Source organism: Miniopterus schreibersii, assembly GCF_964146895.1.
Source record: "Miniopterus schreibersii genome assembly, chromosome: 2".
In the NCBI taxonomy this organism is placed as follows: domain Eukaryota; kingdom Metazoa; phylum Chordata; class Mammalia; order Chiroptera; family Miniopteridae; genus Miniopterus; species Miniopterus schreibersii.
In genome coordinates this window covers 34,260,767-34,273,948 of record NC_138102.1, presented here as the reverse complement: position 1 = coordinate 34,273,948, position 13,182 = coordinate 34,260,767, and the positions used below count along the sequence as shown (strand labels likewise).

The following is a 13,182-nucleotide window of genomic DNA, read 5'->3' as shown; positions in this document are numbered from 1 at the left end:
TTACAAACACCAATATTATAAGATACACATGTAAATATAGCATGTACTATTTCTTTACTTGTCTTATGGGATAGAAAACTCATTTTATAAAGAAGTTTGCAACTGGAATTAAAATGTGCAATACCAGCTTAATTCCTAATTAAAGAGCACAAGGCTGATTGATGGAATTAGTCATAACATACTCTTTTGAGGAGATACAGGAGAATTTATTGGAAGGAAGGAATAAAGAAAGCTCACTTATTTTTTCTAGGCTAACATAGAGTATCAGAAGGGATTTTTTCCACTCAAATTTGAAAAATTTGGAGAAAAAATGGAGTTGTAATAACATTTTTAGGAATAAAATACTAAAAGCACTGTAGGCGGTTAATTTAGATGTCAGGAAGAAATTAACATTCTTCTCAATCTAGCACTTTTGTAGACTCAAGTTCCTGCTTAATTTAAATTGTCATGTCTCTTTTAAAAATGTAAAACAGTAATGAAATAATCCTGAATACAAAGTATTAAAATCCCCTGCCCACCTTTGTCAGGTGATTGATATGAACCTCTGCATACTTTCTCTTCAAACATTTCCTACCTCATTCAAACATATACTGTGTAATCACATAAATGAGCTTGCATTTTATCTGTAACTCTGCAACTTGCTTTTCTCATTCATTAACAGTCATAAGATACCCCCCGGGATATAAGACTTAGGTCCTAATTATTCTTTTTATCAGCAGCATAATTTCTCATAGTATTAAATGTTTATTTAATTCAACATTCTCCCTGATGACTCACTGAAGAGTGGGATTTCCTTGATAACGAATCATCAGGAAAAATGTTAAGCATTTTGCTGCTTCAATAATAAGACTATATGAGCCATCCTTATGCAATATCCATATTTATCGAACTTTCATATCTATAAAAAGAGTCTCAAGTCTGGCATTGCTGGGGCAAAGGGCAGGTTTGTGGAGCTTTAAATTTTAAGTGGTATTAATAAACTACATTTAAATGTTACAGTAAATCATTTGCCCTCCAGCAAGGTAGGAAAGTGCTTCTTGTCCTAAATCTGCACCATCACCAGATGTAATCAAACTTTTGCTTATCTGTTCATATGTGTATTGATTATTTAGATTTATTTTTCTCTTTAAAACAATCTTCTATTCTTAACCTTACCAATTTTCTGTGGTGATGTTTTGTCTTTTTTATCAGCTCCTGGGGTTGTTGATATTAAGAATGATTAGTAATCTCTCTCTGCTATATGAACTGCAAATATTATTTCCCTAGTCAATAGTCTGATTTTTAACTTTGGTGGCATTCACTCTATAAACACTTTAAATTTTCTCTGGTCATATATGTCTATCTTTATTATTTTTTCTTTACCTTTTACATACAAAATAGGTCTTTAGAAGGATTAATATCAAGTTTTCATATTCAGGATCACACTGTGTTTTTTTATAATTTATTTATTTGGACTATATTTTTAATAAAACATTTCCCTATAAAGATGTTATTGTTTCTTGTAAAATTTATTTCTTTGAATTTAATATTCCAGTCACTAATATAAATGCATTTTTTTACCTTTTATTTTTTTATATTTTTAAATTTTATTTTTGTTTAAAATATTACAGATGTCCCTTTTTGTTCCCAATGACCCGTTCCACCCCGTCCCATCCCCCTCCCCAGTTCCTCTCCCCACCATTGTCCGTGTCCTTGGGTTGTACATATACGTATATAAATTCTTTGGTTACTCTCTCCCCCTCCATCCACCCGCCCTCCTCCATCCCTCTGACATTCATCAGTCTGATCTATTTTTTATTTATTTTTTACCATTCTACCTAGTTAGTTCCATTGAAGAGAAAAGCTATTGATTTATCTACATTGATTTTTTTAACAACCTCGCTAGATTCTTCTATTAATTCTAAGACTTTTAATAAGTTCTCCTGGGTTTCATAAAAATATGTACATTTAATTTACAGATGAAGATAACATTTTCCCAAGATTTATTTTGGAGTTAATTGGATTACTTTATTAGCTATAATAGTATAGCTGTATAGTAATATACTAAATAATGAAGTGGGAATAAGAGGAATCCATGGCCCTCCTTTTCCATGAAAGTTTCTTCAGCATTCATACATAACGACTGCAGTGGGTTTTTATAATTAATTTCTACTGTGTTTAAAGGCTTTTCTTCTCTTCCAATTCTACTTAAAGAAATTTACCCTTTGATTTGTTGAGGTAATGAATGTACCACAAGAGCCCTAGATGTTGACCATTTGTATATTCCTGGAATAAACCCTGAATGGCAATTCTAATCTGCTGGGTTTTATTGGATAATATTTTCTTTATAATTTTTTGTAGCTACTGTCATATATGAAATTGGTCTATAATTTTACTTACACTATCATATCAGGTTTCCATTAATCTTATGCTAGTTTTATCAAACTTATAGAGTTTTCCATTGTGTGATCTGTAATTGCTTAAATACAATAAGAAATAACTCATCTTTGAAAGTAGGTAAAATCCAGCAGGAAAACTATTCCCTTTTGTAATGGTAGATTAAAGCTTTCCAATGTTCTTCTGATCAGGTTTCATACCTTGTTCATCAGTTTGGTACTTTGCCAGGAAATCATCATTTTCCTCTAGATTTTTCATGACCTGTGTTTAGAGTACAGTTTTTCCAGAAAGGACTGGTTCTGTTGGGGTGCATGGGCTATCTGACAAATCTGGTACGCCTTTAAATCAATTTTGTGGCTGATGCTTCTCAGATCCTGAAAGGAATGTGACTTGGACCTCGAATCCCTTGTGAGGACAGGATTGTGCTTACACATTTTCAGTAAGGGTTATTCTTTTTAGATCCATCTGGAGTTAAGGTCGTTACAGAAGTTTGCCTTATCATTTCCTTCTTTCACTGAGGAACGGACCATCCTGTGTCCTCATGTTATGTGAGGGTCTCTGTTCTGACACTTCACCATACACAGTCTCTTCTTTGGTCCAGAAATTGCAAATTCTAGGTGACATGAATATGCAAATGCTCTCAGGGCAGCCACTGGCTCTAGTTACCACTGGGCATTTTGAGCTCACATCATTTGGCCTTGAGGATATTCCTTAATTCTGCTAAGTATTTTAAATGTTTTAATATTTAGGCACCATTTTTTAGTTGTTTTGCCTTTTGGGGCCACCTTGTATGTGTTTCCTATGAACAATATACTATTTGATTTTGTGTGTAAGCATAATCAAAGTTTCTATGTCTTTTGACAGAAAAATTCAACCTGCCCATATTCAATCTACCAAAATTATACATGGTCTGTTTGCTATCTAGTGTATGAATGTCATTCTTATTTCATCTTTAAACCGTTCCTTGTCTTTTGCTTGGCCAAATTGTCATTAATTTCTATTCCCTCCTTGTTGATTTGGATGTTCTACTGTGCTTTTCTAACCCTCCAGATTATTTCAACAATCACAAATCAACATATACTTTTCATTATTGCATCTAACTGGAATCATTGTAAACTCCTCTTGCACACAAATTTGCTTGCTCACCCCTCCCCCACACACTGCCAAGCTGCAATTTCATGGTACTTCAATCTCCCTGTTCTCCATCGATATCACACCCCTTCCTAAATCCTGCTTTTTCTGAGGTCATACACAAATAAAATTCTAGTTTCTTGAATTCTTGATTTTTTTCAAATTTCTTTATTTGACATTTTAATCTTCTCCCATTTGGATCCAATACCCACCACTTTTCTTTCATCTTCTCTTATCTAGACCTGTGGACTGAGATGAATTTATTTTACGATTAACATACTTTGGAGTAGTTTCCTCAAAGAAACATCAAGGCTTGTATACTCTCTTAATCCTCTCCTATCTAAAATACATTTTTAACATGGACATGACTATTTTGGCTGCATACTGATTCCTGAGTTGCTGTTCTTTTCTATCAGTGGTCTCTCTCTCTATATTGGTTCGCTGCTTTCTACTTTCCAATATTTAAGATGAGGCATTCAGTGAACAATATATTTATCTATCTTGGCTTTGCAGGTTATTTAAGCCTATTTAGAGGCTGCAAAAATATTTCCTTTATGTTTGAAACCAAAGAAGGTCACCAGGATATGCCTAGAAATGCATCTTTTTTCATTTAATCTCCCTAAGATTTAGTGAGTCCTTTTAATCTACAGATTTGTGCTTTTCCTCAGTGTAGGAAAAAAGCTCTTCTCTTATTTATTATTTTTTCTCTTTTACTTATTCCCTTTTCCCTTCAGGGGCTCCTATTATGCACAACTAGGTGGCTAGCCTCTCATGATTTCTATTCTTTCTTTCAGTTATTTTTTCCACCTGATCTCCCATATTAATAATTAGCTCTCAACAATGACCATACCCTTTTTAAAAATTCATTTTTTAAAATTAGGCAAAGTTTCAGAAAGTTTGTTTGTGCCTTAATTATCTCTCCTTGGGACACTAAACAACCACAACAACAACCCTCCTGTCTCTTCCATCAATTCTACTTGATTGGGAGCTTGTACTAGGTGTTCATCTTGGATTTCTGAGTCTCATCTTCAATTTCTGAGATCCTTTGTATACAAATAATTTTTCTTTGATTCCTCATGACTATATGTTTGTTTGTCTTTTATACACTCTCAAGCAAATAAGGCCTAGCAGAGAACACTAATTTTTGTGATAAATGACCTAACAACCTATGGCTCTTTGCTGGGCATCAGGAGGAAGCTGCTCTGTGTCAGGATTCTTCACCAGCTGGTGGAATCCATTCCCAATCATTCACCTGGGAGTAATTCAGCTTCTAGGGAGGGTCCCTTCCTGGACTACAAGCAACCAGTGGGCAGGTGCAAATCCTTTGCAGGGAATTAAAAGCTTTCTGTACCCGAGCAGCAACCCCAGGGGACCAGAGGACCCAAATCAAGTCCTAACAAAAGCCAGTTCCCCTCTAGCCCTAGATTTTTAGTCCAGGTCCTGCAACAATATGAGGAAGCCCTCTAGACATCTTGGGGGATCTCTAGAGAAACTGAAACTGAGATGTGTCCATCCTGAAGGTGCCCCAACAGTCTGACTTGGCTGTTATATTAGTAGAGGGAGAAGTGATGGGCACCCAATCTTCCATCTCTCCTCTCACCTGTATTTTCAGACTTTCATTCCAAAGGAAGGAATGTAATACATACCAAACTGGTCTTTGTTTTAAGTAGGGAACTACAGTTGATGCTTGAACAACATGGGGGTCAGAGGTGCCGACCCCCATATAGTTGAAAATCTGCACATAAATTTTAACTCCCCTAAAACTTAAGTTGTCCCTCAGAATCCATGGGTGAATGGTTCCAAGGCCCCCACAAATACCAAAAGAAGTAAATGGTCAAGTCCCTTATATAAAATGGCACAGAACAATTCATACAGTTGGCCCTCCATATCTGCAGACTCTCAATCATGGATCAAAAACAGTACAGATGTTTATTGAAAAAAACACCTGTGTATAAGTGGACACACACAGTTCAAACCTATATTGTTCAAAGGCCAACTTTACTAATAAATGCCTGAAATATATCTGAATAGATTATCCAATTAAATATAAATACAATTAATTGCTTTACTAACTTTGTATTTGCTATCAAAAAGACAGATTGAATGTGCGGTTTAAGTAATCATAATTCATAATAAAATATGCAGCTGAATCCATTTGCATTATTATTTGCTTGGTGGGAAAACCATATGCTTTCAAAGACACTAAAAGGCACTAAAATGATTTAGCAAATTGTGATTAATGTATAAATACACATATTCCCACTCATTTTCCTTCTATAATTCCTTATTCTAATTCTCCTGGTATCAAATACCTCCTTCTTAACATAATTAGTTAATTGTTACAAGCTAACACTCCAGTTTTCTGAAAAACTGTATTAATCTCAAAGTGATCAAATTTTATGGAAAAATACAGGAGTGGGCAAAAGTAGGTTTACAATTGTGAGTATGTGAAAGAGTTTATTCGTGTATTATTTATTACCTATTGTATTGTTTATTTGTATTACAACTGTAAGCTTACTTTTGTCCACCTCTGTATAATACATAAAAATATGTCTTATTTTTAACTCTGGGGTTAACCTCTTGTAGGTGAAAACTATGTCAGGAATTAATGGAAACATTTGGAAAAATTAAATTATCTTAAGTGATCATCATCTATTTGGTGTAGGTTAGAGGGTTTAGCATAGGGTTTCAATTCAGAGGAATGTAAAAGTTTGAAAGAATTAGAGTAGAAGCAGTGTGGGGGCAGTTATAGTAACTCTTTCTAAATGGGCAGTTCCAGTCTGTGTTGGTGAACTCAGCCTTGAAAGAACTTGCCAGGGTCATGCTGCTGGGCATATAAATGGGCGAAGGCTCCTAGGTTGTTTGGAGAACCTAATTATGTGCAAGGATGCCCCATGAGCATCACCTGAGCATGTGTGGTCTCAGGGCTTCCTGTCAATCCCAAGCGCTCAGCAGTGCAAACTGTGGGAGGGTGGATTGCACTCGTCACTCCCAGCCTGGGAGCTTGCCATGGCCTCGGCCTCTTCACTCTGCAGCCCCCGGGACCTTTTCTCTGTCATGTACCCTTACAATACATTACACACATCTGTGAGTGCTTAAAAGGTGTAACTCATCTTTTTATGAGTGAAGGCAAGATTTGTAAGAGTATCACAAATTTTCATATATATATTTTTGTCACATTACTTGAAAAAAGTTGAAAACAATACATGAAAACGTATGAAACAATATATTAAAAAGCATAATCTTTCTTCTTACTATTTCCCTAAATCAGTGTTTACAACCTTTTGAAAAAATTGCCTCACCTTAAGGAAGAACTTTTAGATATTTTGTTCCTAATGACCACACCACACAGCATTTTAATACCACAAATATGTGATAAGTCTGTTTATGCACTCCACATATCTACCTCTTCTTATATACAGAAAGAATAAGATGCTTTTTGCCTCTTTAAGAACAAATTTCTACCCCATAGAGGTGCTTTAACCCCCTGTTGAGAATATATACCCCACACATATATCAGATTTGTTGTTACCACAGGGCAGTGTAACTAATATTTTCAGGAACACATTGTTATGAGTTCTTTATTTCTTTTCCAAATTTTCTTTTTATAATAATAATACATGTTTTATTTAATATATACTATAACCAATCCTCTTACCAAGAAAATGATCAATAATAAAATGCAGATTTTAAAATTAAAGGTTATTGTTCTAAGAAAAAGTATTATATTTGTTCTCAAAACAGCACATAACTGAAAGGTGCAAGAGATTAGCTTAAAATGCTTGTTTTCCAAAAGAACTTGTAATGATATTTGTGAGATTGGAAGGTAAAACAACAAGATGGTTGCCAAATTTTTAAAGCAAGGAGAAAAATAACCAAGTAGAAAATGGCATGCTTAATATGAACGGAACAATGGAAACTGTTCTGCCTTTGAATTCAGTGAATAATGTATGTGCATTTATAGGTGACAAATTATAAATGAGTTGGCTGTGCCATGCAGGTCTGAGAAGATAAAATGGGAGATACAGCCCATATGTGGAAAGATATTTGAAATACATTATTCAAGATTTGTGTTGACTTTATTTCATAATTTCAAATAAACATGGGTATTCATGAGAAAATGAATGCATATTTATCACAAAAGAAGATTATAGGACAAAACTCACAAGAAACTCAATTCAGGTAACCCGGTTCTCTTAAATGAAATCCAGATTAAATAACACCAAAATAAATGATTACCTCATCATTCGAGAGGTGTCTTTAAGTCACCTACTCTTAGTCTGTAGTGTACCTTCAGTATCCTATGTAAAGAGCAAATTTTTGAGATGGCTCACTGAATAGTCCAAAATGTTGCTCTCTTATTATTTTTCACCTAACAAGATACTGCCCAAATCCTTTAGAAACACACAAAATAGCTAATGTCAGAAGAAGACACTTATTTAATTCAAGTTTCCCAGAAAATGAAAAGTTAAACTTAATGGTAATATGAAAGACTGCTGCTATGACAAGATTAGTTACTTTCTTAATTTGGTCATTTCTTTTGATTAATGAGCTGAACTGTAGGCATCAGGCTTCATTTGAACTAAAATAAATGGCACTTTCACTTAATTTCATTTTAACAAATATCATAAAACCAAATGTCTTCAGAGGAACACAGAAATTACTTTTCTAGAAGAGATGACTTCCTGCAAGATGGCAAAATGAGTCCATACTTTCTGAAAGTTTTTTTGATTCAAACACTAGCAATCACAGGCAAACAGGAAACCAAAGAGACATCCTGGAGTCCTACGCAAGGTAAACGTCTCTCTTGACCAGAAATACAGCAGAGACACAACACACATTGTTAGAACTGCTCAATTTGGTAGTTTCTTAAAAGAGGAATTTTGTTAAAATTGTTAATCTTCTGTGTATAACGCTGTGCTGATAAATTTCTGTTCAATGTACAGTCTAGTCTACAGATGTATTTGTATATTTTTATAGAACAATAGAAAAGTATTGTTCAAGTTGTCTTATTTATTAAGAAAATCTGAATACACATTTTAAAATATAATTATGTCCCTTCTAAAATGTGATTTTATGTGTATTAATAACAATGTATTATCTTAGATCAAAATGAAAACTCTTACAAAAGAAAATAAATCTTTACCTTTTTACATTTATGCACAGCCTAGAAATCAAAGGAAAGTTTTTCCTGTTTCTTAACTAATTCTAAATTTAGGTTAATTAATCCGAAGTAACAAAAGTCCCCAGCTTCACAATAGATGCCAAGCAGCTTGATTTATGTTTAGAGGATGGTTTTTATACTGCAAGTTGACCCTTAATGGGTTGAGTGGTTTATTTTGGATTTTCTAAATAATTTATTCTGGAACACAATGTGGGAATTCAAGAAATTATTTCTCTAAAAGCTCATGGTTTTTTGTGTTCTGTTTTAAAAATAAACTTTCCAAAATATTACATAATGTTATTGCCTTAAACACTGTATCATTATAGTTCATAAATATGAACTGTTGTTATTATAGCCATTTTAAGCATTAAATAAGATAATAAATTCCTTTAAAGCACTTGGAAACATAATAGAAACTCCCCCGAATTGGTAGCTATTATTGTCATTAGCGTTGCTGTATCTGATTTTAATACATGAGGATGTTAGCTGACCTGCTCTGTATTTCAACAGCTTAAACCAAGATCGAGCTCACTGCTTATTTTTGTAAATAAGGTTTTACTGGAGCACAACTATTCTTCATCTGGAGACCATACTCATGTTTGCGCAGCAGTGGTAGAGTGGAGTAGTGAAACAGAGAGTAAGTAGCCTGAAAAAACTAAAATGTTTACTATCTGGCTCTTCAAGAAAAAGTTTATTGACCCCTGGCTTAAACTCAAACCACCTTTATAAACTCTTTAAAAAGAGAGTTATTTTATAAAAAATTAAGTTTGATTAAAATGGTTCATCCACAACTCATTTGAAACAAACCATTTTTTGCTTAAGCACAAGTTTCTGATACAAAGAGAAATGATAATATAATTTGAATAAAGACCAAATATGCCTTGGAAAACTCAGACACCAAATCAATATTTAAATGCACTGGGAGAATTCTCGATATCTAGGAGAACTCAACTTTATGGCAAATTGATTTTTCATGTGAAAAATGTTTTTGTAATAAAAATAAACTGCAATTTTTCTGCTTTTTAAGTTTATTTTTTCATATATTGGTTTAGTATGTGTACACCTCACTTATATGATGAATGGATTTCTAAAGAGTTATATGTCAATCAATTTTTCCATAAATATGTAATCACAACTCTGAGATATATTTTAGAAATAATTTTTTCACAATGACAAAACACAGCGGTCTCTGAAAATCATTAAAAATATGTGAGAATCAAATATTAACGAAGTTACTGAATCAGTAAGAAGTACTCTTCTAAAACTCTAGCTAGTATGTAGGGAGCTAGAGATGCTTATTAAATCACTAAACCTGTCTGCTCTGGCTTGACATCTTTAGTGCAGGTTGCAACAGCTCAGTCTCTAGTACAGAAATTATTGTACTATTTCAATTTCCCTCCAGCCCCGTCCTTGGTACTGTTGAGCTGTCTTGCTTGTTTATAACCCTCTGAACCTCTGCTTGTTTACACTTAGTAGGAAACAGACTAACTCAACATGAAAAAGGGAGAGAATATGAGAGGTAGATAGGAAAACAGCAAGATGGCAAGAGAAACACCCAGGGCAAAGGGTTACCTTGGCAATGCAACACATTGTGGTCAAGATACTTAGGCCCATGGTGACAGGAAATAAATCAGGCAGCATAGTGACCAAGGGAAACACTTGAGAAGTAGCTTTGGTTGAACTCCAGTAATTAACAAATTGAAAATAATTTTCACATTTAAGACACCTTTTCCCCAGGGAGCAGCTTACCTCCGCAAGATAGAACTCATCGTATTGCCTTCGGAAGCTTTCTCCTTTGTGATAGTTGCTAGCAGCCACGATCACATCCACAGTCACCATGCTCAGGATGAACATGTGGAAAACTGATGACCGCATCATTTGCTGAGGAGGCAAAATGGATGAACTATTAACAAAGAAATAAACCTTATGATTGGACATAATTGTGTGTGTAGATGTGGACATGCAACATCTTTGTGACACGCTGCTGTGCAGAGCAGTGCTCCCAGGATAACCTGATGGATGTCAATTTCTGCTGAATAGTGTTAGCAAAGGAATCTTTGTCTTCAGGCAGCTCAAAAATGACTAAGGAGGTAGTTTTGGAGACTTTTAGTTAAAAATGAAAAAAATATTTCATTTAAATTGTGTATAGCCAGCATCTTAATTTTCATTGGTGAGTTAGGTGGTTTTTATCCTTACTACTGACTATATGGAGAAATTATTTTTAAGAAGCTGATACCACAAAGCAACTATTGCTTTATTATGTTAAGAGAAAAAGCTACTGAAATGAAAACATTTTAGATATAATCATAAAACTGGGTAAGTGGGAGAAATCGAAGATCTATTTTACTTCATTACTTCTGTAAATTATTTATTTATTTAAATTATTATTTTTAATTATTTTAAACCATTTTATTTAGGTATGATTGATAAAATAAAAAAGTGGAACAGCCCAGCGGGCATGGTTCAGTGGCTGAGCAACCAGGAGGCCATGGTTTGAGTCCCAGTCAAGGCACCAGTCAAGTCTAGGTTGTGGGCTTTGATCCCTGGTGGGACTCATGCTGGGGCAGCCAATCAATGACTCTCTCATCATTGATGTTTCTGTCTCTCCCTCTCCCTTCCTCTTTCTGAAATAAATAAAAACATATTTTTTAAAAAAGAGGTACATATTGAACACATACAACTCAATGAGTTTGGGGATAAGTATACACCCAAGAAACCACCATCAAAGCCATAAACATATTTGTTACTTCCCAAAGTTCCCTCCTACCTCCTTTAGTATTACTATTATTATTATTATTAAGAATACAACATAAGATCTATCATAGCAATTCTAAGTATACAATAAAGTATTGTTAGCCAAAGGTACTATGCTGTTAAACTTAATTATCTCAAATAACTGAAACTTTGTATATTTTGTATAAATAATATTTGGGAAATTATACTAAAACTAATCATAACCAATGTCTATATTTTTACTTACTATGTTCCTAGAGCTGTTGTAGGTGCTTTACATAAAGTTAATGCATTTAATGTCATAACAGCACCAGGAAGTTACTCTAATTTTAGAGAAGAAAACAAGAGTCTCAGAAGTTAAATAACTTTCTATCACACAAGCATTGAAGGTGGAATCATAATTTGCACTTAAGTCTGGTCTAAGTCTACTGCCTACATTGAAATGAGATAACTAGGCATTCAAAAATAATGGCTATTATTATAATGGCTAATAAGTATTGAATGCTTACTATGCTCCAAGCCATACTATAATTATGTTAGTTATTTTTAACTCTTTTATCTCCGCTATAGTTCTTACATGGTGGGACATATTGTTTACTTTTTCCAATGAGTTCAAAGAGATTAAGTCATTTGTCTGAGGCCACACAGCAAGTACATAGGAGAGGTGGGTTCTGTACCCAACTCTGTTTAAAGTCCATTATAGCATAGGAGATATAGTCAATAATATTGTAATAACTATATTGGGGGGAACCACTCTGTAAAGTACATGATTGTCAAACCATTATGCTGTACATGTGAAATTAATACAAATAATATTGACTGTAAACTGTAACTGGAAAAAAAAACAACACTTAAAAAGTAGGTAGATAGATAAGGCACATACTTTTCTGGTTAAATTATGCTTTGTGATCTAAAAGTATCTTAAATATGAATATTATTTTAATGGCATATTTAGTATAATTCATGAGTATATAAAAGAGATACAATGTGGAGAAAACTTAAAATTAATTAAAATATAGAAATATGTTTAAAAAAAAAGTCCATTCTGGGACAAACTGCCCACTGTGGGGTCAAGTATACAAAAGGAGAGAGTAGTAGTGGCTGAAGGCCCTGGGCAGCAGTGGAGAAGCTGACCTGTGGAAAGGAGCTAAGCACAGGACAAACCACTGCATCACATCCCTCTGTGCCCACTGCCGGGGACCCGCGACACCATGCTACTCCTTCCTGATCCCTCCTTTCTTCTAGGTACTTAGGGGCACATATCCTGCCTTATCCTTTGCTCTGACCTGAGAATTCTTCAGTCTTTGCAGCTAAAAGAAGCTAACTGAAGCAGAACCTGAGAATGGGAGAAGAAAGGACGGCCTCTGAGCGCTGTCTGCATTTGCATTCATGACGTCACGCGGCCCTCACTACCAGGCAGTGGTCATTAACAGCATGGGCTTAGGACAGACTGCACAAAACTCTACCACTTACAAGCTCTGGGGCCCTGGGCAAGTCACTTAACTCTCTCTGTGCCTCAGTTTTCCTCATCAGTAGTGTGAAGATAACAGTGGCTACTCCAAAGGATGTTATCGATTTTAAATAAGTAAATTTGTAAAGCGCTTAGAACAGCGCTTGCATATTTTATGTTCTGTAAAAATATGCAGTAAAAATAAGTTCCATTCTGTGAATCAGGCATTTTTCTATTCAGGAATGAGAAATTACGAGCCCAAGGTCAAAGAATTAATTATATTGGATATTTGATGGAGTCCACAATCAAGCGAGATAAATAAAAGTTG

At 34.5% G+C, this 13,182-nt stretch overlaps 1 protein-coding gene across 1 annotated transcript in view; it reads right to left on the bottom strand.

Annotated features, from left to right (window-relative positions):
* The window catches only part of NALCN (sodium leak channel, non-selective), a 273,012-nt gene that overhangs the window by 147,528 nt on the left and 112,302 nt on the right, over nucleotides 1-13,182 (bottom strand). The window contains exon 11 of the mRNA XM_081127411.1: nucleotides 10,421-10,552. Within this exon, the coding sequence (XP_080983537.1) occupies nucleotides 10,421-10,552 (132 nt within the window). The remainder of the gene's footprint in view (nucleotides 1-10,420; nucleotides 10,553-13,182) is intronic.